The 25,011-nt window shown below is 41.7% G+C and overlaps 2 protein-coding genes across 4 annotated transcripts; one reads left to right on the top strand and one right to left on the bottom strand.

Moving 5' to 3' along the window:
- Nucleotides 1-808: 808 nt before the first annotated feature.
- On the bottom strand, nucleotides 809-16,495 carry LOC106567590 (neurolysin, mitochondrial-like). 3 transcript variants are annotated; one of them, XM_014137095.3, is made up of 13 exons: nucleotides 16,324-16,495; nucleotides 13,536-13,813; nucleotides 13,099-13,247; nucleotides 12,233-12,337; nucleotides 11,934-12,036; nucleotides 10,426-10,586; nucleotides 9,900-10,035; nucleotides 9,172-9,538; nucleotides 8,770-8,971; nucleotides 8,431-8,617; nucleotides 6,724-6,852; nucleotides 6,452-6,588; nucleotides 809-6,201 (listed from the first exon to the last, which is right to left on the bottom strand). In XM_014137095.3, exons 1-13 carry the CDS (start codon nucleotides 16,464-16,466, stop codon nucleotides 6,043-6,045), a joined length of 2,256 nt encoding a protein of 751 aa, XP_013992570.2. In that variant the 5' UTR covers nucleotides 16,467-16,495; the 3' UTR covers nucleotides 809-6,042. The 3 variants fall into 3 exon arrangements, with proteins under 3 accessions (XP_013992570.2, XP_013992580.2, XP_045547836.1); XM_014137105.3 differs by having other exon boundaries at nucleotides 16,339-16,495; XM_045691880.2 differs by having other exon boundaries at nucleotides 14,157-16,386.
- On the top strand, nucleotides 16,418-24,349 carry LOC106567618 (small glutamine-rich tetratricopeptide repeat-containing protein beta). Its single transcript, XM_014137138.3, has 12 exons — nucleotides 16,418-16,501; nucleotides 17,773-17,887; nucleotides 18,118-18,221; nucleotides 18,407-18,488; nucleotides 18,675-18,774; nucleotides 20,165-20,269; nucleotides 20,611-20,749; nucleotides 21,588-21,650; nucleotides 22,353-22,390; nucleotides 22,853-22,936; nucleotides 23,222-23,342; nucleotides 23,650-24,349. The coding sequence occupies exons 2-11, from the start codon at nucleotides 17,788-17,790 to the stop codon at nucleotides 23,331-23,333; spliced, it is 927 nt and encodes a 308-aa protein (XP_013992613.1). The 5' UTR covers nucleotides 16,418-16,501; nucleotides 17,773-17,787; the 3' UTR covers nucleotides 23,334-23,342; nucleotides 23,650-24,349.
- The last annotated feature ends 662 nt before the right edge of the window (nucleotides 24,350-25,011 follow it).

The following is a 25,011-nucleotide window of genomic DNA, read 5'->3' as shown; positions in this document are numbered from 1 at the left end:
TATTGGAACAGGGCCTTGTGAATAAATTATAATCTCTTCTTGTAGGGAAAATGTCACCCATGTAAAGGTGTCCCGCCTGTGAAGATGAATTGGGGAATAAGGGTTGTTGTGACATGACATAAAAATTCTGAGGCTGACACGTCTATACATCAAATGTCGTCTACTAGACTAGTGCCTAGAAGGACTGGGATCATCCTACACATTTGGTTAAATAAATGACTCCCAAATACAACAGAGCGACTGAAGACCATCAATGTAGCTACAAGTGCAATAGCATATACTGCATTTTAACGAATATGAACAGCATTTGAAAGAATATGATTTATACATCACCTCGTGGGCAAATTACATTACAAGAGAGGATTCTGTCACGATGTTCCAGCCTAGCCTAGCCTAGCCTATTGGAAACATAGTGGAAACCAATGACCAGTTTCCAAGACCCAGATTACATCTACCTCTGGACTGAAAAGCATGCCCAATTGAGAATCTCAATTGAAGTGCTTTTTAGTCGAGGAATAAGCTTAATCTGGGTCTGGACCCTGGAAACTGTCCCAAATATGCAATGGTCAGTGTAATGTGATGATGTATGATGTTTTGTCTCCCTCCTGTGGACACACATAACAATTGAGATATGTCCAAGTATTGTCACCTTTTTGAGATACTGTACCTTTTCACATTGACTAATTAAAAATGATCATACTTTTGCAGTTGCCTTTTCTGTTCCCAGTTTTGCCAGTTTATAAGACTATATAGTCATCAAATATCAAGGTAGGACAGAATTTCTCACACAAAAACAAGCCCTTTCATGTGAGGGAACACTCCTCCCACCTTACTACTAAATTTTATTGCGAATGTAGCGAAATGCTCATGCAACTGTGCAGCAGTATCTAACAGGTAATATCTAACAATTCCACAACAAAACCTAAGACACACAATCTAGTAAAGGAATGGGATAAGAATATATAAGTATAAAATATATGGATGAGCAGTGACAGAGCGGCTCAATAGTGAAGGATACATTATATACATATGAGATGAGTAATGCGAGATATGTAAACATTCTTAAAGTGGCCTTATTAAAGTGACTAGTATTCCATTTACTAAAATGGCCAATGATATCAAGTCTGTAGGTAGGCAGCCGCCTCTCTGTGTTAATGGTGGCTGTTTAACAATCTGATGGCCTTGAGATTGAAAAACAGCTTCTATCTCTCTGTCCCAGCTCTGTTGCACCTGTACTGACCTCGCCTTCTGGATGGAAGCGGGGTGAACAGGCAGTGGATCGGGTGGTTATTATCCTTGATGATCTTTTTTGCCTTCCTGTGACATTGGGTGTTGTAGGTGTCCTGGAGGGCAGGTAGTTTGCCCCCGGTGATGCATTGTGCAGACCGCACCACCCTCTGGAGAGCCTTTCGGTTGTGGGCGGTGCAGTTGCCGTACCAGGCGGTGATACAGCCCGACAGGATGCTCTCAATTGTGCACCTGTAAATGTTAGTGAGGGTTTTCAGTGACAAGCCAAATTGTTTCAGCCTCCTGAGGTTGTGCCTTCTTCACCACACTGTCTGTGTGTGTGGACCATTTCAGTTTGTCGGTGATATGAACACCGAGGAGCTTAACTTTCCACCTTCTCCACTGCTGTCTTGTCGATGTGGATAGGGGAGTGCTTCCTTTGCTGTTACCTGAAGTCCACGATCATCTCTTTTGTTTTGCTGACATTGAGTGAGAGGTTATTTTCATGACCCCACACTCTGAGGGCCCTCACCTCCTCCCTGTAGGCTGTCTCGTCGTTGTTGGTAATCAAGCTTAACACTATTGTGTCGTCTGCAAACTTGATGATTGAGTTGGAGGCGTGCATAGCCATGCAGTCGTGGGTGAACAGGGAGTACAGGAGGGGGCTGAGAACGCACCCTTGTGCGGCCCCAGTGTTGAGGATCAGCGAAGTGGAGATGTTTCCTACCTTCACCACCTGGGGGCGGCCCGTCAGGAAGTCCAGGACCCAGTTGCACAGGGCAGGGTCGAGACCCAGGGTCTCAAGCTTAATGATGAGTTTGGAGAGTACTATGGTGTTGAATGCTGAGCTGTAGTCAATGAACAGCATTCTTACATAGGTATTCCTCTTGTCCAGATGGGATAAGGCAGTGTGCAGTGTGTGGACCTATTGGGGCGGTAAGCAAATTGAAGTTGGTCTAGGGTGACAGGTAGGGAGGCGGTCATATGATCCTTGACTAGTCTCTCAAAGCACTTCATGATGACAGAAGTGAGTGCTACAGTGCGATAGTAATTTAGTTAGCTTTCTTGGGAACAGGAACAATGGTGGCCATCTTGAAGCATGTGGGGACAGCAGATTGGGATAGGGATTGATTGAATATATCTGTAAACACACCAGCCAGCTGGTCTGCGCATGCTCTGAGGACGCAGCTTGGGATGCCGTCTGGGCCGGCAGCCTTGCGAAGGTTAACAAGCTTAAATGTTTTACTCACGTCGGCCACGGAGAAGGAGAGCCCACAGTCTTTGGTAGCGGACCGCGTCAGTGGCACTGTATTGTCCTCAAAACACGCTAAGAAGTTGTTTTAATTTGTCTGGAAGCAAGACGTCGATGTCCGCGACGGGGCTGGTTTTCTTTTTTGTAATCCATGATTGTCTGAAGACCCTGCCACATAAGTCTCGTGTTTGAGCTGTTGAATTGCGACTCCACTTTGTCTCTATACTGACACTTTGCTTGTTTGATTGCCTTATGGAGGGAATAACTACTCTGTTTGTATTCGGTCATATTTCCAGTCGCCTTGCCATGATTGAATGCGGTGGAATGTGCTTTGCGTGAATGCTGCCATCAATCCATGGTTTCTGGTTAGGGAAGGTTTTAATAGTCACAGTGGGTACAATATCTCCTATACCCTTCCTTATAAACTCGCCCACCGAGTCAGCGTTAACGTCAATGATATTATCTGAGGCTACCCGGAACATATCCAGTCCACGTGATCGAAGCAATCTTGAAGTGTGGAATCCGATTGGTCAGACCAGCGTTGGATACACCTAAGCACGGGCGCTTTCTGTTTAAGTTTCTGCCTATAGGAGGGGAGCAACAAGATGGAGTCATGGTCAGATTTGCCAAAAGGAGGGCAGGGGAGGGCCTTGTTTGCATCATGGAAGTTAGAGTAGCAATGGTCGAGCGTGTTACTCGCTCGTGTACAAGAATCGATATGCTGATAGAATTTAGGTAGCCTTGTTCTCAAATTAGCTTTGTTAAAATCCCCAGCTACAATGAATGCAGCCTCAGGATATATGGTTTCCAGTTCGCATAAAGTCCAGTGTAGTTCCTTGATGGCCGTCTTGGTATCCGCTTGCGGGGGAATATACACGGCTGTGACGATAACCGAGGACAGTTTTCTTGGGAGATAATATGGTTGGCATTTGATTGTGAGGAATTCTAGGTCAGGTGAACAAAACGACTTAAGTTCCTGTATGTTGTTACAATTACACCATGAGTCATTAATCATGAAACATACACCCCCGCCCTTCTTCTTACCGGAGAGATGTTTATTCCTGTCGGCGCGATGGACTGAAAATCACGTTGGCTGTATGGACTCAGACAGCATGTCCCCCACTAGCCATGTTTCCGTGAAACAGAGTATGTTACAATTCCGGATATCTCTTTGGCAAGTCTTGGCCAGATTTCGTCGACTTTGCTAACTAGGGACTGGACATTAGTGAGTAATATACACAAGAGCGGTGGGTGGTGTGCTCGCATCCAAAGCCTCACTAGAAGACCGCTCCGGCACCCTCTCCTCTAGCGGAATTGTTTTGGGTCGGCCTCTGGAATCAGTTCAAATGCCCTGGGAGGTGCAGACAAAGGATCCGCTTTGGGAAAGTCGTATTTCTAGTCATGGCGCTGGTAAGTTGACGTCTCTCTGATATCAAATAGTTCTAATAACACTTAAGGTTTTCTAGGCTAACAAAGTAATAAATAATACATAAAAAAAACGAAATACTGCACATTTTCCTAAGGACTTGAATCGAAGCTGCCATCTCTTTCGACACCATCTTGTATGGCACTCAAACAATTAACAGAATTATTATTGATTTAAAAATGTTTTTTTACCTTTATTTAACTAGGCAAGTCAGTTAAGAACAAATTCTTATTTACAATGACGGCCTACCTGGCCAAACCCTCCCCTAACCCGGACGATGCTGGGACAATTGTGTGCCGCTCTATGGGACTCCCAATCACGGCCAGTTGTGATACAGCCTGGAATCGAACCAGGGTCTGTAGTGACGCCTCTAGCACTGAGATGCAGTGCCTTAGACCGCACACCACTCGGGAGCTAAAATTAAACATGGCAACTCCAATACAATAACAACCGATACAGTGCCCTCAGAAAGTATTGATACCCCTTGATTTATTGCACATTTTGTTGTGTTACATGAATTGAAAATGGATTAAATAAAAAAACCTTCTTCACCCAGCTACACACAATGTCCCATAATGACAAAGTGAAAACATGTTTTTAGAATTTATTCATATTTATTGAAAATTAAATACAGAAATATCTCATTTACATAAGTATTCAATATTTTGTAGAAGCACTTTGGGACTTACTCAGAAAGCCAAAAGAGATTTCCACACCTGGATTGTGCACCATTTGACCATTATTCTTTTAAAAATTCTTCAAGCCATGTCAAATTGGTTGTTGATCATTGCTAGACAAATATTTTCAGGTCTTGCCATAGATTTAAGTAAATTTAAGTCAAAACGGTTACTCAGGAACATTCACTGTCTTCTTGGTAAGTAACTCCACTGTAGATTTGGCCTTGTGTCTTAAATCAAATGTTATTTGTGACATGCGCCGAATACAGCAGGTGTAGACCTTACAGTGAAATGCTTACTTACAAGCCCTTAACAATGCAGTTAAGAAGAAAAAGTGTTAAAGTATTTACTAAAATAAACTGAAGTAAAAAATAAAATAAAATAAAAGGTGAATTGATCTCCCAGTGTCTGGTGGACAGCAGACTGAACCAGGTTTTACTCTAGGATTTTGCCAGTGCTTTGCTCCATTCTGTTTCTTTTTTATCCTGAAAAACTCCCCAGTCATTAATGATTATAAGCATACCCATAACATTCAGCCACCACTATGCTTGAAAATATGGAGAGTGGTACTCAGTAACGTGTTGTATTGGATTTGCCCAGAACATAAGACTTTGTATTCAGGACAAAAAGTTACACCATCCAAAGCGTAATTAATAACTTCACCATGCTCAAAGGGATATTCAATGTCTGCTTTTTTATTTTCACCCATTTACCAATAGGTGGTCTTCTTTTAGAGGCATTGGAAAACCTCCCTGGTCTTTGTGGTTGAATCTGTGTTTGAAATGCACTGCTCGACTGAGGGACCTTAAAGGTAATTGTATGTGTGGGGTACAGAGATGAGGTAGTTATGCAACTTATTTTGTTACTTGTTTAGCACATTTTTACTCTTGAACTTATTTAGGCTTGCCATACCAAAGAGGTTGAATACTTATTGAATCAAGACATTTCATCTTTTCATTTTTAATTAATAGAAAAACTGAATTCCACTCTGATATTATGGGGTATTGTCTGTAGGCCAGTGACAAAACATCTAAATTGAATCCATTTTAAATTCAGGCTGTAACACAACATTTGGAAAAAGTCAAGGGGTGTGTATACTTTCTGAAGGCATGTATATAAACTGTACAAAAAGCAAAAAAATATTGTCATATTGCCAGTTTGAAGGAAGTTAGTGGTAGTTTCGCGAGCCACTGCTAACTAGCGTTAGTACAATGACTGGAAGTCTATGGGTATCTGCTAGCATGAACAACATAGATGTAATCTCGCATGCTAGCAGATACCCATAGACTTCCAGTCATTGTACTAACGCTAGTTAGCATTGGCTCGCAAAACTACCTCCAATTTCCTTCATACTGGGACATAAAAATGGTATCCACAAGTTCATCTGACTTTGAGGAAGTAGATAAAGAGCCTCTTTGCCCAAATCCCAAAGTATCCCTTTAATGTGGAGTGAGAGGGGGTCAGTGAGAACCATTCAGTGCTCCCTCAGCTTTGGCCAATCCCTTGCATTGAAAGAAGGCATCCTGGCAAGGTTCACGACCCAGGAAGGTCTTCAGCATGTCCCTTCCATCCACAGAACCACCAGCCTCCAGAATCACCCTCCTGTACTCCTTCCCCACCTGATGATAAGATGGGCATACAAAACATGTCAGTCAAACTTTAAGGCTTAATTTCAAGTACATTTTGGGTACATAAGAGTAGAGTATGATAAATGGTGTAATATTACTCACACACAAGGTAGCACTCAAAGATGCTTGCCAATCAAATGGAACTTGAAGGCTTAAATTTCTTTATGAAAAGTATAGATGCATACCAATTTTTAAATATGTTAACTCAAGATGAATGGGGAGTGAATTGATTTTGCCACACCTTGGGGTTCATGATTCCTTCCTTTTTGAAACGACTGAAGAAGAGGTCCATGGAATAGACCTCGCTCCACAGGTAGCCATAGTACTGGCCATCGTAGCCCCCAGCCAAGTGACTAAAACTAGCTGTCATATTTGTACCTGGAGTAAAAAATAATCATGTTGTATTCTTTGAGAACAATAAATCCTTACGGGAGGAACATTGTTTTAATATTTGAATTGTAATGTCCATTCATATTCTAATTAAATGGCATTATATTATCACTGGTGTAAGACCTGGAGTAGCGGGGATCCCCAGGATGTCTTGGCAGTGCTTGGCAAACACCTCGGCAGTTTCGGCATGGGACTTGGTGTGCAGAGACTGGTCCACTTTACTGAGCACTACCTGTCGCAGGTTCATCAGACCTGAACAAGACAGACACATGAGTGGGAGTCTATTGGATGTCAAGTTATTTTAACAAATATTTTGGATTTGAAGGAAACAGAAATGCATGCTACCAAAGACTATGGATGCTATCCATTTGGAAAGTATTCAGACCCCTTGACTTTTTCCAAATTTTGTTACATTACAGCCTTGTTCTAAAATTGATTAAATTGTTTTTTCCCCTCATCAATCCACACACAATACCCCATTATGACAAAGCAAAAAGAGGTTTTTAGATATTTTTGCAAATTTACAAAAAATAAAACTGAAATATCACATTTACATAAGTATTCAGACACTTTACTCAGTACTTTGTTGATGCACCGTTGGCAGTGATTACAGCCTTGAGTCTTCCTGAGTATGACGCTACAAGCATGGCACACCTGTATTTGGTGAGTTTCTCCCATTTGTCTCTGCAGATCCTCTCAAGCTTGGTCAGGTTGGATGGGGAGTGTCGCTGCACAGCTATTTTTAAGTCTCTCCAGAAATGTTCGATCAGGTTCAAGTCCAGGCTCTGGCTGGGCCACTCAAGGACATTCAGAGGCTTGTCCCAAAGCCACTCCTGCATTGTCTTGGCTGTGTGCTTAGGGTCGTTGTCCTGTTGGAAGGTGAAACATCGCCCCAGTCTGAGTTCCTGAGCAGGTTTTCATCAAGGATCTCTCTGTACTTTGCTCCTTTCATCTTCCCTTGATCCTGACTAGTCTCCCAGTCCCTGCCGCTGAAAGACATCTCCACAGCATAATGCTGCCAACACCATGCTTCACCATAGGGATTGTGCCAGGTTTCCTCCAGATGTGACGCTTGGCATACAGGCCAAAGAGCACTCCACCAATAAGGCCTTTATGGTAGAGTGGCTAGACGGCAGCCACTCCTCAGTAAAAGGCACATTGAAAGCCCCCTTGGAGTTTGCCAAAGGCACCTAAAGAACTCTCAGACCATGATAAACAAGATTCTCTGGTCTGATGAAACCAAGATTGAACTCTTTGGCCTGAATGCCAAGAGTCACGTCTGGAAGAAACCTGGCACCATCCCTACGGTGAAGCATGGTGGTGGCAGCATTATGCTGTGGAGATGTTTTTCAGAGGCAGGGACTGGGAGACTAGTCAGGATCAAGGGAAAGATGAAAGGAGCAAAGTACAGAGAGAGCCTTGATGAAAACCTTCTCCAGAGCGCTCAGGACCTCAGACTGGGACGAAGGTTCACCTTCCAACAGGGCAATGACCCTAAGCTCACAGCCAAGACAACGCAGGACTGGCTTCGGGGCAAGTCTCTGAATGTCCTTGAGTGTCCCAGCCAGAGCCCGGACTTGAACCCGATCAAACAACTCTAGAGAGACCTGAAAATAGCTGTGCAGCGACGGTATTGTGTGTAAATTAATGAAGGAACAATTTTTTTTAAAAACATGTTTGAATAAGGCTGTAATAAAACAAAATGTGAAAAAAGTCAAGGGGTCTGAATACTTTCAGAATGCACTGTATATCCAGTAGGATAGAGCCAATGGGATAAATGCACTACTCACTTCTTAGTTACCTTATTACAGTATATGTGTGATCCCTGACCTGTGTTGGCGACTCTGGAGGCGATGAGTTTGTTGAGCAGGTTGTCGGGGATGGGGCTGCCGTCTTTGTAGTGGCGAGACATCCTCCTCAGGGGCTCCTTCTCCCATACCCAGTTCTCCAGCATTTGAGATGGCACCTCCACAAAGTCTGTCTCCACCAGGGTCCCACTGAACTCTGAGAACGTTGTCTAGGGAGGGCCGTGGAGATCATAATACACTGTATCACTTCAGGACCATGCTGGTGATAATTTCATCGAGGCTAGTGTTTCGTGTGCACCCCATGTGTGCTTGACTTCATAATATATGCTACTGAATTTCACCCCCCAGCAGAAAAGCCTACCCTAGAGCAGAGCTCGTGCATGACGTGGCCAAACTCGTGGAAGAAGGTCTCCACCTCGTGGTGCTGCAGCAGAGAGGGCCAGCCTTTCGTAGGCTTGGTGAAGTTGGCCACCATGGCCGCAACCGGCAGCATACGTTTCCCATCAGGCCCCAGGCAGCCCGGCTGGAGCCCAAAGCAGGCAGCATGACCGTACTTCCCTTCTCTGGAGAGAGGACACAAGGTAAATGACTCAACATCAAGCACAGTGTGAATCACACTCTGAACCTTAAAATTAGCCACAATAGTGTGCTATGGTAGCTTCAACGAGAGCAACTAACCCTGTATCCCTACCAGGAGTGTACAACTATTGCCCCGTTAGCACCCCACAGTCCTGCTGATGTTCATATTTCCCTGTCCTTTCACCTGGGATGCAGGTCCAAGTAGAACCGGCCGATCTCCTCCCCAGTGGCCGTGTCCAGTACAGAGTAGAGGCTGACATTGTCGTGCCACACGTGGGCGCTGTTTACCCGCTTAAAGTTGAGGCCAAGCAGTTCCTGGTAGATACTGAGCAACCCCTCCGTCACCACCTCCAGAGAGAAGTACTCGATCAACTTGTCCTTGTCTACAGCAAACTTCACCTGCTCCACCTGGTTCATGTAGTAGGGCAGGTCCCAGGCGTTGATCTGTCCATCAAAGGCCTTTCCCCGCATGGCACAGTCCCTCTTCTTCAGGGCCAGAATATACTTCCTTTCCTTGATTCCCACCGGCTTCAGTTTCGCATAGAACTCATCTGTGAAGTAGGGGACATGGAAAATATATCAAAATTAAGTGAATGACACCTCACCTCAATTTCAATAAGTGTTTTTTTGTGTTTTTGTTATCAGTGCTAGAGAAGTTAATGAAGCACACCATTTGAATAACAGAGGCAGCTGACTGACCAACATTTTTCGAATCTGACTATTGGTAAGGCATTACCTATTTGTTACATATCTGAATACTGTGTAATAAAGTTCTACATTGATTTGTCAGGCATACAGAAAAATGATATAATATGTAATTCCATCTCTGAGGTTACTGTTGAGCAATGAGAGTTTTTGCCATATTGACACACAGTGGGGGGTCAAGTTGTTTAGTCAGGTAAGAGGTCATACCTAGAAAGCATGCCACATTGTTGGTATTCTTGGCCATGTTCATCTCAAGCACACAGTTGGCGTGGGTACTGAAACCCAGTAGCTGTGCCACCTTTGACCTCAGCTCAATCAGCTTTTCCAGAATGACTGTGTTTACCTGCAACAAGACAATCTTTTACCTGGAAATAGAAAACTTTCAGAAAGTCTGGCACACGTGGTCATAAACACTGCATGTTGACTTTCATGAGAACTCTCTGAACTCTATCAATAAGTAAACTGGTCTTGGGGATGCCCTGAAAAAGTTGGCTAAACTTATTATAATATTGCATTTTTTAGGGTGCCTTGATTTCTGAAGGAACTGCACCCCTTGGCACCCTTATAATTCCAAACGTTGTTATTGATGCCAAGTGGCAAACCAACATTGCTGATTAAAAAAAAATCAATTGATCAACCAACCAAACAATAAATCAATACATTAATCCATTACACATTTGATTTGTATAACTCTTTTAAAAAATACATGTGGACCAAGAGCAGGTGGTTTTACCTCCTTACATCTGCTATGGAAAGCAGTCTCCATCTTCCTCCTGGTCTCTGCCATGTGGCACCTCTTCATCAGGGGGTAGTAGTGAGGGTATGCCAGGGTTACCTTGTACCGCCTGTCCTCAGTCTTCTCGAGACCATTCAGATAGCTATCCGCTAAGCCACCTTTGAGGTAAAAAGCAGGAGTCAACACCCAAATATTCGGAGAAACATGGTAATGATATATCAAGGATATTAAAAGGACATATTACGACAAGAATACACAGTGCCTTCGGAAAGTACCTTGACTTTCCACATTTTGTACCGCTACAGCCTTATTCTAAAATGGATTAAACTGGGGGTTTTCCCCCTCATTGGTCTTAACACAATACCCCATAATTACAACGCAAAAACAGGTTTTTAGAAATTTTAGCAAATTTATGAAAAATCTAAAACAGAAATATCACATTTACATAAGTAGTCAGACCCTTTACTCAGTACTTTGTTGAAGCACCTTTGGCAGCGATTACAGCCTCGAGTCTTTTCGGTATGACGCTACAAGCTTCGCACACCTGTATTTGGGGAGCTTCTCCCATTCTTCTCTGCAGATCCTCTCAAGCTCTGTCAGGTTGGATGGAGAGCGTTGCTGCACAGCTATTTTTAGGTCTCTCCAGAGATGTTCAATCGAGTTCAAGTCCGGGCTCTGGCTGGGCCACTCAAGGACAGTCAGAGACGTGTCCCGAAGCCACTCCTGCGTTGTCTTGGCTGTGTGCTTAGGGTCGTTGTCCTGTTGGAAGGAGAACCTTTGCCCCAGTCTGAGGTCCTAAGAGCTCTGTGGCAGGTTTTCATCAAGTATCTCTCTGTACTTTGCCCCGTTCATCTTTCCCTCGACCCTGACTAGTCTCCCAGTCCCTGCTGCTCTAGGAAGAGTCTTGGTGATTCCAAACTTCTTCCATTTAATAATGATGGAGGCTACTGTGTCCTTAGGGACCTTCAAAGCTGCAGAAATGTTTTGGTACCCTTCCCCAGATCTGTGCCTCGACACAATCCTGTCTCGGAGCTCTACGGACAATTCCTTTGACTTCATGACTTGGTTTTTGCTCTGACATGCACTGTCAACTGTGGGACCTTATACAGACAGGTGTGTGCCTTTCCAAATCATGTCCAATCAATTGAATTTACCACAGGTGGACTCCACTCAAGTTGTAGAAACATCTCAAGGATGATCAATGGAAACAGGATGCACCTGAGCTCAATTTCCAGTCTAATAGCAAAGGGTCTTAATACTTATGTAAATTTCTGTTTCATAATATATACTTTTGCAAAAATGTCTAAAAACCTGTTTTCGCTTCGTCATTATGGGGTACTGTGTGTGTAGATTGATGAAAACCATTAATTTAATACATTTTAGAATAAGGCTGTATCGTAATAAGATGTGGAAAAAGTCAAGGGGTCTGAATACTTTCCGAATGCACTGTATGAAGGACAATCATAGATAGTCGTTTCATTTCTTTTAGTGCTGGTTCTGCTTACTTAGTTCATTTTCACTGAATGTTAGATACGTGTTTTCCTCATTTAGATTTTGGTTGAAGTCGATTGAGAGTTCACTGATGAGTTTTGACAATCTTTTGACTTCCTAGAGAGAAGAAATTACCACATTGTTATGAGAAGTCTACAATGTCAAAAGTATAGACTGTTTGACTTTCAGTGCTACAAATCACATAACAGCCACATATCAAATCTTCAAACAAATATAATATTGTTTTCAGCACTTAAAGCACCACCCAGGAATCCTTTCCCTTATGTGTATGAAACTCCAAAGTTTGTATTACCTCCTGTATATCCTTTGACAAGTGCAATCCATTCCTCTTCCCTAATGTGATAAGACGGTCTAAGAATCTCTTGGCCTCAGGCGTTAGATTGTCCAGCTGCTTCTCCTGCAAGAAAAAAATCAGACCACTCTCTGAGGATGCACTTGTGCCATGTTGGAAGAACATTTAATATTACCCATATGTCCCATTGATTACCTATGGTGTGATTTATGTTTGTGTGTGTGTCTGTCTGTGTGTGGTTCTGTCAGTCCGCCAGGCCTCCACCTGGCAGGGGTTGGAGCGGTCTCCACCGTCACGTCTGTCGGTACCTTGACTGCTTCCAGAGCCCCAATGACAGTGAGGACTTAATCTGGTCTCTCAATGAAATAGCTGTGGCCATGGATACAACTTCATTACAAAGGGCAATAAATAGCCTGGAGAGAACACTGTCTCATCTCAGTGTTTTGGGAGTACAAACCTCTTCCAGATTATTGATCCAAATCAATTGATTGATTGATAATGAAATAATGTGTCAATGTGTGGATTGACCAGTTCACTATCTATGATATGTGAAAATGATGGTCAGTGGACTAACAGTGTTTTTTAGCAGGATCAAGCCACTTGGCATCAGCTGGTGCCAGACCGTTATCGGGATCAAATTACTGTAGGCTAAATATGAACCAATGGTATCAAATGAGGGCACATTTAGAACGAATGAACTCTCAGTATGCTACGCTACCAACTAGCCAAAGCCAACAATTTAATTACATAACACCTCAAAATGACCTTGAAATAAATATTATTACTTTGTCATAAATTATTTTGGCCATATGTGTATATTGTACCTACATTAGTTAGTTAATAGGTAGTTAATTAGTTAGTTGTACCTGCAAGGCAATCACTCTGTGAAACACATCTTCCCTCATACTTGTCTCCACATCAAAGTCAGACAGCTTCTTGTCTGCTTCTGTGCTCGCTGAGCGCACCTCCTTACAAGCAGACACGTATTGGGGGAAATCCAGAACATGGCGTTGTGCTGGGGAACAAATGCAGGCAAGATAAAGGTGGCATATTCAGCTGGTCCAGGGTAGACTATAGAAATACATTATAGATTAGTGGTCCAGGGAAGAAACAAAAAGAGGTATGAGCTCAAACAACTGGAGCAGAAGTGTTGTCTCTCGCTTCACATTTTTCTATGCCGTAATTACACATTTTTAGACATCTCCATATAAAAAGTTTGATTTTACTGTTTCAACATTAAAAACACGTTTGTGACCTTTTAATCAACCAAGATCAGTGTGGCCCAGATCAGACAATAACTTACCTGCATATTCTAATTTGGCATTGGCCAGGGCTTTTAAGGTGTTCTCAATGGACACTTGTTCTACATCCAGAGATCCGATGTCATCGTAGACCTGTTTGATCCTCTGGACCAGGCTCTCTGTCATGTTCTTGATCTGGTCTGGGGTCAGGTCCCATCTCAGGGTGTTCCTGTTGTTGTAGTCTGCTGTGCTAGCTACTGCATGGGAACAGTTTTTGGCAGCAGGCAACACCAGCCCATTCTGCAGGGTCATTCTCACACCGGGTTTAGAACCAAACACTCTGGAGAAAATAAAATAATTACAAAAAAACGAAAAAATCATGTGCATGACATTCGCAACTTTTTGTACATTTCATATAACCTCCGGGTGATTTAATTCACTTGAAATACTGTAAATTCTAGGAAACATACTGGAATGCTAAGAAATACAAGGAAAGATGTATCTTAAACTCTAATCTTCACACACACCCATACTAAGACTAAATGGCACCAGTCCTTATTAAGCAACGACTGCGTTAGGTTAAAACGGTAGTCACCAACCGATCGATCGACTGGCATTCCTAGTCAATCACCAAATATTTCTGTAGAAAAGCCAACAACAAAGGCTTGCGCCCCTTAGCCTACCTGAGATTTCATGACTTGTAAAACCATGACCAGAGAGAGACTGTCAAAGAATAAAGGAAAGAGTTGCTGTTTTTATGAGTCAGTACATGTCTAACTTTTTATTCAGCACTGTCAAAACTGTTTTTATTCAACATTAAAGAGCCCATTAATGTTTTTGGCTACAAAACATAAAATGCGCGTCTCCCTACGTCCACTCGCGCTGCAGCTGCAATCAATGAGCAGACAAGTGTATCGATAGCCCTGCGTTTTTATTATTATTAGCAGCTCGTCATTTATATTTTAATATCGAGGAATATTTCATTTTCTCTGGTTTTAGGAATAACATGAAGTTGTGCATGAGGCAGATGAGGTGCGACTCGAGTTTCGCCATCTGGTGGAAGACGGTGTCCTCTCTCTGGTCAGTCTCACCGGAGGAAAGGAAGGATAGAACAGGGACCGAGAGAGGCTGCTATTTCTCTCCCTCCGCTGAAACTAATGACATGTTCAAAACCACTGCGAATTCGGAAATGCTCTACTTCAGACTTCAGTGCATTCAAGACAACTGGAATTATTTATAGAGCTCTGACTTTCCGAGCTGAAAATCACTGACGTCATGATTTGACCTCGTCCCCCTCAGCTGTACCTTGCAAGTGCTACACAAACTGATCTATTTTAATATCAAAGCTTGAGTTTTGAAATACATTTTTGGTCTGAGAAGAACAAATAACAATTGCCAGGCTAGGCATATAGCCAATATGCTGTGATAATGTTTTAGGCCGACTGCGCAATTCTCATTTCTACAGAACTGTTTTTATTAGGTTAATGTTACATTGTTTAAGTCATGTTTGTTTGTTTTTAAATCCGAGCGGTAGATCTTGGCTTGCTTTTTGACTGAGAAAGTGACCACTGGGTTAGAAGATAGCATCTGACATGAAGTATTTACAGACCATTTGCTTTTATTTAATGGCCTTTAAGACTTTCACACGATCGTCACTACCACTTGGATACATTTACCCAGATGACTGACAACTGATCCCACAACACATATTAGTGAAAATGGTTACAGGCCTAGATAACCTTGAGATTATAATAGGCTATGTCATAAAAAGGCTTTGTGCTTTTGTATTGGCTGTTAAAATACAATTAAAATATATAAAAGCATAACTGAATTAAATGTAGCTTAAGTTGCCATAGGTTACTGTAGCAGTCATTTCAGAAAGAAAGGGATAGCAATAGATTGTTGCAGTGTGTGATCGTTCCAAGAATAGACAATGTGACACTGCCAATGTTACAGTGCACAGAAAAAAGTGTCTCTCCTTTTTACCTCAAATGACTCAAGGTTATAAAAGCTATATATGATGAAACACTGTTATGAACTGTTTTAGCTACACTGTAACAACTAGTAGCTCTACAATGTTGCAGTGCAGTGTGAGAACTTACTGTTAGATTGTCTCTGGGCTGTTCTGTGGGTTTAAGAGAATGTAACATTGCCAATGTTCTACACAGTATTTCTAACACAGTTTTTGTAATATCAAGCACATGTATCCTATCAAGTGTAAGCGCCTATAGCTTCTATATACCCTTGAGTCATTGCGAAACCGATTAAGTAAACAAACTATACATTATTAAAGGTCATAGGCAAAGCCACGGAACTTGAACCACCCAACAACTCCAATACAGACAAATGCTGTGCATTTTTCCCCAGGCTAACGATGTCCATCCAGCCAGCCAGCCGATTTATTTGGCATGACCTCAACAGCAATGAGATGGAAACTTGATATGCGCTCATAAAATGTAAAATGGACTGGCGTACTTAAGTTACATACTCAATGTCCAACCTTTCAAAAAAAAATGGTAACTGGACTTGTAAGGTGTAGTTTTACGGCTTTAACAACAACGAAATAATGTTATACTCTCCATACATTAAATCTTTATAAGACCTGGAGAGCTCATAGTTATCTTGTTTCATAGCTTGCACGGTATGCCTATAAAAGCCACACATGATTCATGCCTTTGGTTAATTATAGTACCTCCCTTAGCTATGGCAACTAGTAACACAGCAACATCAATAATGAATGTGGAATTAACAAACACGAACACGACTATGACAGTAGTCGGCACACTACAATTCTTTTCAAAAACATGCCAGCAGTTAGTTCATGCAGTTTTTTGCGTGCAATTCGCAAACCCTCTCTCCTCCAACCTCTGCTGTACTTGACAGCTCCAGCATTGAACTATAATGAGCTCCAGTCGTGCTATTATGAATCGGTTCACTTCCGTTGTGAAATGCGCAGGCGCCGGAGATGCGATCAATCTGACAGAAGTTCTCATGACACCATAGCAGGGACTGCTGGAAAATATCTCAGGTAGGTGGGCGGGGGCGTCGAATGACATCCCTTGAATCAATGTTGTTATTTATAATGTTACAGTACTGTATTTGGAAGGATAGGAAAGAGATATCAGCCTGCCTTTGTTTTTCTCCGGTGAATGGCTGCTTCATTATAGCGATGCTCAGTCATTATTATAGGCTGCAGACTATGGGTAGAGAGGCGCACTGTCGGTGATCATCATGGATGATGATGTATTTGGACACGCTATGTAAATAATCAATATATGTCTGCCATCAACGACTGCTATTTACTTTAGATGGTGATGCATTAGGTTGACATGATGAAATCTCAAGTCCCTAGTCGGCATTACATCACGGCATCATTCCATGTCAACACTACATCTTTTGTTATTAGAAGGGACTATGTCAACAGAACAGAGGGCTAGTTGCCTTGCCTTGAAATGTCAAACAAGCATGATTATGAATTTTAGACTTTTCAAATGTCAACATTGTGAGGTTATTATGCATGGTTGCAAAACTATTGATCACACAAGAGATAATTAATTGAAATCAATGTTGTTGTTTTTTTTGCCATACATTGATTGTATACTGTCATATTTTATTTCAAAGCCATGTCTATCTTATAATATGGGAAAGCATAGGGTCCGTCTCTCCCATGTGCCCCTTGTTGTGTAGGTTATGTGTGATTTATAATGGCACATGTTACCCCTGGCAAGTTTATGCAGTGCAGTAATTCTATTACTGTAGTGTACGGTAATACAATATCTCACAATCCAAAAATGGAATTAGTAGACAAATAGGTATTCAAATACTTACATGTCGAATGTGTATCACATCAAAATTCTGAATTCTGTTGAATGTCCAGCTGCAAGTAACAGTAGTAACTTATTTTGGGAAATCTATAGTGAAGTGAAGAGTTATCAAATGTATGAATGTGTGATGTGTGTATGATACCGAGGGTTTCATGATTACTGAACTGTGTTTTGCTTATACAGAATGGCTTATACACACACTTTTCCCTTTAGTTGTCTCGGAAACAGACTTGCATCTTTCTGCTTACAGTGACTTGAGATACCATAAGTAAGGGAGTCCAGTAACCATAGAACTGTTCAACTGTCATAAAACCATTCATGACACTTCTTTAGTTTGAATGAACTCTGCAGCCTCTTACTGTGTGGTATTCTATTATATTGTATGTATCCCTTACATTTCCTATTCTATTCTATGTGTCCCCAAACTTTAATATTCTATTCTATTCTTCTTTATCTCTAAACCTCTCATGCCCAGTTGTTTGAAGTGAAAATGGCAGTGGAGAAGCGCTTGGCATTCTCTATTGTGCAGTTCCTGCGAGATCAAACACACTGTGGTGCTTTGAATTCCGATGAGCAGGAAAGCCTCGAAGGTAGGTCAGTGTGGGATCACTGTCTGTTCACAAAGTTTTTGCTAAAAGTGCTTATAAAATACTGCATCCAGCTCTCTCCAATTCAAGGATTTGTAAACACATTTGGACTATGATAACATGTGCACTATGTTATCTAATGGACCTATAACCATAATATAAACAGTTCCATTGAATCGAAGCTACTCAATGTTTACTATTATGCTATTGCAACACTGTTTTTGCCCTTGGAGTTGCCATACAATGTTTGGAGACCACCTTCAAGATCAACTCCAGTGACTGTCATCTCGCAGCACCACAACCTCTCACTGAAATATTCCTCAACTCTCTCCTCAAGGTGGGAAGGTTACTCTCTGATTCACTACCTTGTTTCAAACTCTTTTACCTGATCTACAATATTCATCTGTCTGTGTGCAGTTAATCAATCATGCTCAAATCAGTTGTAACCTCGCAAATGCAGTAAACTACAAACGGAAAGGTGTGTATAATGCTTGATTGACAAATGTGACTGCATTTCATTAGAATGACCAGAATAACCTGGTGCTACCAGAGACATCCCCGTCACCAGAAGACACAGAAAGGGCAGAACAGTTGAAGAATGAAGGTACTTGACACTTTGAATATGTATTGTAGACTTTTGATAAATACACGTTGGATAAGTTCAAGTGTACTACAGTTTGTTCCCATAGTGACATTGTTTGGTAATTTTGTAGTAACATTTGTCAGTAGACGTGATCTGATCATCAGACTGGCATTATCTCAAAATGCGATACCTCCATTTCATACGCAGGGAACAATCATATGAAAGAGGAGAACTACAGCTGTGCGGTGGAGTGTTACACAAAAGCCATCGATTTAGACCTCCGAAACGCTGTCTACTACTGTAACAGGTACACACAAGCACTTCTGAAATGGTCAAGATTTAACACTACTCAAATGAGAAATGCATAGCATATGTGTAACACCTATATTATATACACTACCGTTCAAAGGTTTGGTGTCACTTAGAAATGTCCTTGTTTTTGAAAGAAAAGCACATTCTTTGTTCATTAAAATAACATCAAATTGATCAGAAATACAGTGTAGACATTGTTAATGTTGTAAATTACAATTGTAGCTGGAAACATCTGATTTTTAATGGAATATCTACATAGGCGTACAGAGGCCCATTATCAGCAACCATCACTGCTGTGTTCCAATGGCACGTTGTGTTAGCTAATCCAAGTTTATCATTTTAAAAGGCTAATTGATCATTAGAAAACCCTTTTGCAATTATGTTAGCACAGCTAAAAACTTTTCTTCTGATTAAAGAAGCAATAAAACTGGTCTTCTTTAGACTAGTTGAGTATCTGGAGCATCAGCATTTATGGGTTCAATTACAGGCTCAAAATGGCCAGAAACAAATAACTTTCTTCTGAAACTTGTCAGTCTATTCTTGTTCTGAGAAATGAAGGCTATTCCATGCGAGAAATTGGCAAGTAACTGAAGGTCTCGTACAACTCTGTATACTACTCCCTTCACAGAACAGCGCAAACTGGCTCTAACCAGAATAGAAAGAGGAGTGGGAGGCCCCAGTGCACAACTGAGCAAGAGGACAAGTACATTAGAGTGTCTTGTTTGAGAAACAGACACCTCACAAGTCCTCAACTGGCAGCTTCATTAAATAGTACCTGCAAAACACCCGTCTCAACGTCAACAGTGAAGAGGCGACTCTGGGATGCTGACCTTCTAGGCAGAGTTCCTCTGTCCAGTGTCTGTGTTCTTTTACCCATCTTAATCTTTTATTTTTATTAGCCAGTCTGAGATATGGCTTTTTCTTTGCAACTCTGCCTAGGCGGCCAGCATCCAGGAGTCACCTCTTCACTGTTGACGTTGAGACTGGTGTTTTGCACTCTAATGTACTTGTCCTCTTGCTCAGTTGTGCACTGGGGCCTCCCACTCCTCTTTCTATTCTGGTTAGAGCCAGTTTGCGCTGTTTTGAACGGTAGTGTATGTATGTCTAAGTCACTATTGTGAACAATTGGAGTATAACTCTTACGATAGACTTGTTTCATGCATACACAATGCACTCATAATTGCTGTATGTTTGAGCTGAAAGACATGGCACACAACAGCCTCGTGTGCCTCTTGTCAGACATACAGTAGGTCTGGTGAACTAGACTACCAGCTATAGGAACACCAAGCTGCTGCAGCCTTTGCATGCCTTATTGATCTGAGTCCTAATAAATGAACCAGTGCGTCTGGTTGTGTGGCTGGCTGTTGCTGTTATCATCAACGCAGGGCTGCAGCACACAGTAAACTGGGGAACTACACAGAGGCAACGGGAGACTGTGAAAGGGCCATAGGGATTGACCCCAGCTACAGTAAAGCCTATGGGAGAATGGGGTGAGTTAGACATGGGAGAGGAGTGGAAATGTCTGGTCTTAATTTCATTTATTATTTTGACAATTTTAAAAACAAGCATACATAAAACTTGAAAAAGGCCTACATGTACATGAGTAAAATCATCAGGATAACACACAAAGTCTGGGACTTATTTCCATTGTGGTCATGTATCTTTCGAGGAATATGACATTGCTTTTTGGGACTGTTTAAGGAGCAATAGCATCTGTTGACTGGTATGGTTCGTATGAGATGATAGAGCAAGAATTGAAAATAGTCATTATTTTGCTCAGGAGTTAAACTCACTGCACCGCTCCAATGTCTCTTATTCCATTTTTCTCTAGATTGGCATTGACTGCTATGAATAAGTACCCAGAGGCCATCTCCTACTTTAAGAAAGCTCTGGTTTTAGATCCGGAGAATGATACCTACAAATCCAACCTGAAGATTGCTGAGCAGAAACAAAAAGAGGCATCCAGTCCTGTAAGTAGTGCTGCTGAAGTTTTTAACTCCATTTCACATTGTTAGCATTAACACTGCATGTAATAATGTGTCATTACTCCCCTACAAATACTGTCACTACACCTCCAAGAATATACACTTTATTTACATTTGAACTAAACTTTCAGAAGGATTCTTCATGTATTACACTTATCTTATATCCCATGGGTATTCAAGTGTATCAAGATGTCCCAGTTGTGTCAACAGCCAGTGTTGGGTAGTGAACTACATATAGTTCAACTAGTAATTTAATTACATTTAGCAGTAGCTTGGTGGTAGTTGAACTAAATTCAACTCTAGGTAGTGTAATTTATGTTTTGCCATGGAGCAGTGTAGCAAACCACTGGAACTACACATTACTTTTTTCTTGAAAAGAAAATATGAGTGAAGTAGGCAAGAATTTCCTTATCTTTTGGCATCAGACATGCCTAATTATTACTTGAAACATCATTTTTGTGTTTGATAAGCTAAATTGCACATTCTGTTGACATCTGACTCCAGAGTGAATTGTTCTTGCAATTTGTAGTCTATAACATTTCAGATTTAGTAGTTTGGATGTAGTGAACTACTTTTTCAACGTAACTTTCGTTAATTAAACTATATTTAGGTAGCTTTAGTGTAGCTTAACTTCTTCCAGTGTAAAGTAATTAGCTTGTTAAACTATATTTTCAGAGTAGCTTCCCCAACACTGTCAACAGCTATATCAGACACGTTTAATATTCCTGCTTTGAGCAGTGGTACAAAATTATATTATATATACGGACAGATTTAGCTTGTCAGATTTAACTTAACGAAGCCTTTGAATGTTTTCTTGTTACAGATGGCTACGGGACTGGGATTTGACATGGCCAGCCTTATCAACAACCCTGCCTTCATCAGCATGGTAAGACTGAGATTAGTGATGGACTAGAATAAACAACTGCACACAGCATACCTGGGTGGAAATAGATTTAGTTTACTTTAAGGTACTTTAGGTGTGCTTACATGGTGCACCAGTTGCGGTAGGCGGGGGCATGCACTTTAGGACTATTCCATTGGTTCCATCACAGTGGGCAAGCTAAATCAAGCTTACCTGCAGCATTTGAAAGAAAACTAATACTATATTTGACCCAAGTCTGACGCGTATTGCAGTCCCTCCAGGGCCAAGGCCATCCCTTGTCTAGACAAATCCTAGACATTGGTTCCTCATACTTATTTTATGTGTGTTTGTGATACGGTTACTAGAGAAGAATGCTTCCTAAAATTGACCCCATGCCTGACACAGTTGGCCTGGTTTTCCACCAATGCCATTGTCAAGGGGCCTGGGGACTTTTAAGGGGCTGATCATGACTGGTTGATTGAACAGTTGACAGTAGGAATGCCTGCCAGGCAGAGTGCATGTCTTTATAAGCATACCGATCCTTCATGGAAGCAGCTGGGCTGAATCCTGAATAGTTTTACTAGACAGCTATGACATTGTTGTGATGCTAAGTAGCCATGCTACTAGAGAATGCATCTCGTTCCCCTTTAACACTGTTAACTGTCTTTTTCACACATTTAAATGGGCGACATGGTGATTTTCTGCTGGCTTTGTGCTCGTTCACAGGCCGCCAGTGTGATGCAGAACCAACAAGTGCAACAGCTGTGAGTGTTCTGCATGTTTAAGCATCATACCCAGGGCTGTGTGGCTGAATAGTGTGAAGCTACATCCTCAACTTTTCCTTAATCTGCACTGATTATGATAAATATCCCCCACTCTCTGAGGGTGTCTCGGAGGTGGGATATGCAACAAACACATTTCCATTTCACACATGCACATGTGCTCACACATGCATAATACACATAGGACAAATGTAAGCGCCCACAAAAGTGTTATTATTAAATAGATGAAATACACCCCACTGAAACTATTGAGACACAGCCCATCAAGATGTTTTAGTTTACAAAAATACCCTCCATCCCCCTAATTCATAATGCTGGTATCATTGCTTTAAGTCAGAATTGAGGAATTACTGTTCAATTATGCGCAGATGTTTTTGTTAAAATGGCGTGTGACACGTTTATAACTCTTGGGTTCTCTCTCGTCCTCGCTCTCTCTGTGGGCAGTATGTCAGGGATGATGTCCAATGCGGTCGGGGGTCCAGCAGCAGGAGTGGGAGGACTGTCTGACATCTCCAGCCTGATTGAAGCGTACGTCAGCACCACAGGGTCATGATTGTAACATACACAGGGACTCTCTGCTCCTGACCTTAGGGCTCAAATTACACATTTTAAAAAGCAACAGACAGATCAAGGATTACCTAAAAGTAAAGACAAAATTTTGGTCCAACATTTTTTTTGCTCAGAATTGTGAGGGACTCAAAGTGGCATGCTTCATCGATCTGTATGATAATCTACTTGACACAAGGACTACATTAACCTAGTATGTAAAGCAGAGAAACCCTAAATGCCAGCTCGGCTGGCCTCTGTTTGCAGTGGTCAGCAGTTTGCCCAGCAGATCCAGCAGCAGAACCCAGAACTGATCGAACAGCTGAGGAACCACATCCGCAGCCGTTCCTTCAGTGGCAGCGCTGAGGAGCACTCGTGATCCACACAGGTCTGTGTACTACAACACAGAGGTTAGGGCTCACTCTTACAGGGTGCATCTTCATAGTCTAAAGAGGCTTCCTCCCCTTCATGTGCTCTAATGGAATGGTGAAAAGCAACATGGAGATTGCGGTGGATTTGCTTTCCTCTGTCCTGTTCTATCAATAGCAGAGACCTAACATTTCATTCTACGTGTGCTTTTGTTTTACCAGCAATAGATGGATCAGGATCTGGTTATGAATGACAAACTGTTATTACAATGTTGTTACACAAGGTGAAAAGGATGTTTGAATAACATGCATATTTCTTCCCTTCAGCATACGTTTTAATAGAGGAAGGGCAACCATATGTTGTGATTGCAATCTCTACACCCATTCCTTAAACTCACATCACCGGCAGAGCTGGAATGAAGAGACAGACGGAGATGGGGACGATGGCACTTTACTGGGACTGTATCTTCAGAGAGGAGGGGAGAGATGAGAAACAGTCTACACCTTCTACATACCTAATAAGAAGAGAGAGTATCCAACACATTCTATGTAGATACTCAAACAGGAAATAGAGTATCAACCACATTCTAGACACCCAATTAGTTTCAAAAACATTCCCACCAATCAGGAGAAAGAATATTCTACACAGTTCGAGACCCAATCAGGAGACAGTCTCAACTAATTATTCTAAATATCCAACCCAGTGCACAGCAAATATTTAATCTTTCCTCAATAATGTTCCATTCCAAATGGATTTCTGTGTTTTATCTACAGTGTGTTGTAGTAGCAATGTGGAAACCATTTCCGTGTTCCTATACTTTGGTATATTATGTTGATCCTTTGGTCCGCACCGATTTCACTGATCCAACAGAATTGTACATAGGATAATGCAGGGGTGTATACAGTGAGGTGAAACATTTAGAAAGAAATTAAATTAATAGAGCTGATAGGATTCCCTATTCTACAGTACCAGTCAAAAGTTTGGAAACACCTACTCATTCAAGGGTTTTTCTTTATTTTTACAATTTTCTACATTGTAGAATAATAGTGAAGACATCAAAACTAATGAAATAACACATATGGAATCATGTAGCAACCAAAACATTGTTAAACAAATACAAATCTATTTTACATTTTAGATTCTTCAAAGTAGCCACCCTTTGCCTTGATGACAGCTTTGCACACTCTTGCCATTCTCTCAACCAACTTCACATGGAATGCTTTTTCAACAGTCTTGAAGGAGTTCCCACATATGCTGAGCACTTGTTGGCTGCTATTCCTTCACTCTGCGGTCCAACTCATCCCAAACCATCTCAATTGGGTTGAGGTCAGGTGATTGTGGAGGCCAGGTCATCTGATGCAGCACTCCATCACTCTCGTTCTTGGTCAGTTAGCCCTTACACAGCCTGGAGGTGTGTTGGGTCATTGTCCTGTTGAAAAACAAATGATAGTCCAACTATGTGCAAACCAGATGGGATGGCGTATCACTGCAGAATGCTGTGGTAGCCGTGCTGGTTAAGTGTGCCTTGAATTCTAAATAACTCTGGGTCTTCCTTTCCTGTGGCGGTCCTCATGAGAGCCAGTTTTATCATAGAGGTTGATGGGTTTTGAGACTGCACTTGAAGAAATGTTCAAAGTTCTAGAAATTTTCCGGATTGACTGACCTTCATCTCTTGAAATAATGATGGA

The sequence above is a fragment of the Salmo salar genome, chromosome 01 (assembly GCF_965601325.2).
Source record: "Salmo salar chromosome 01, fSalSal1, whole genome shotgun sequence".
Lineage (NCBI taxonomy): Eukaryota > Metazoa > Chordata > Actinopteri > Salmoniformes > Salmonidae > Salmo > Salmo salar.
This window is presented reverse-complemented; position numbering and strand designations above follow the sequence as displayed.

Bases quoted from the DNA above. Each gene is read 5' to 3' on its own strand.
- LOC106567618 (XM_014137138.3), top strand. From the start codon at position 17,788: ATGGCAGTGGAGAAGCGCTTGGCATTCTCTATTGTGCAGTTCCTGCGA. The intron at 18,489-18,674 runs GTACTTGACACT...TTTCATACGCAG, and splicing joins AGAACAGTTGAAGAATGAAG to GGAACAATCATATGAAAGAG. The intron at 20,750-21,587 runs GTAAGTAGTGCT...TTCTTGTTACAG, and splicing joins AAAAAGAGGCATCCAGTCCT to ATGGCTACGGGACTGGGATT.
- LOC106567590 (XM_014137095.3), bottom strand. From the start codon at position 16,466: ATGAGAACTTCTGTCAGATTGATCGCATCTCCGGCGCCTGCGCATTTC. The intron at 12,037-12,232 runs GTAATACAAACT...TCTTCTCTCTAG, and splicing joins TGTCAAAGGATATACAGGAG to GAAGTCAAAAGATTGTCAAA. The intron at 8,972-9,171 runs GTGAAAGGACAG...TCCTCTCTCCAG, and splicing joins TACTTGGACCTGCATCCCAG to AGAAGGGAAGTACGGTCATG.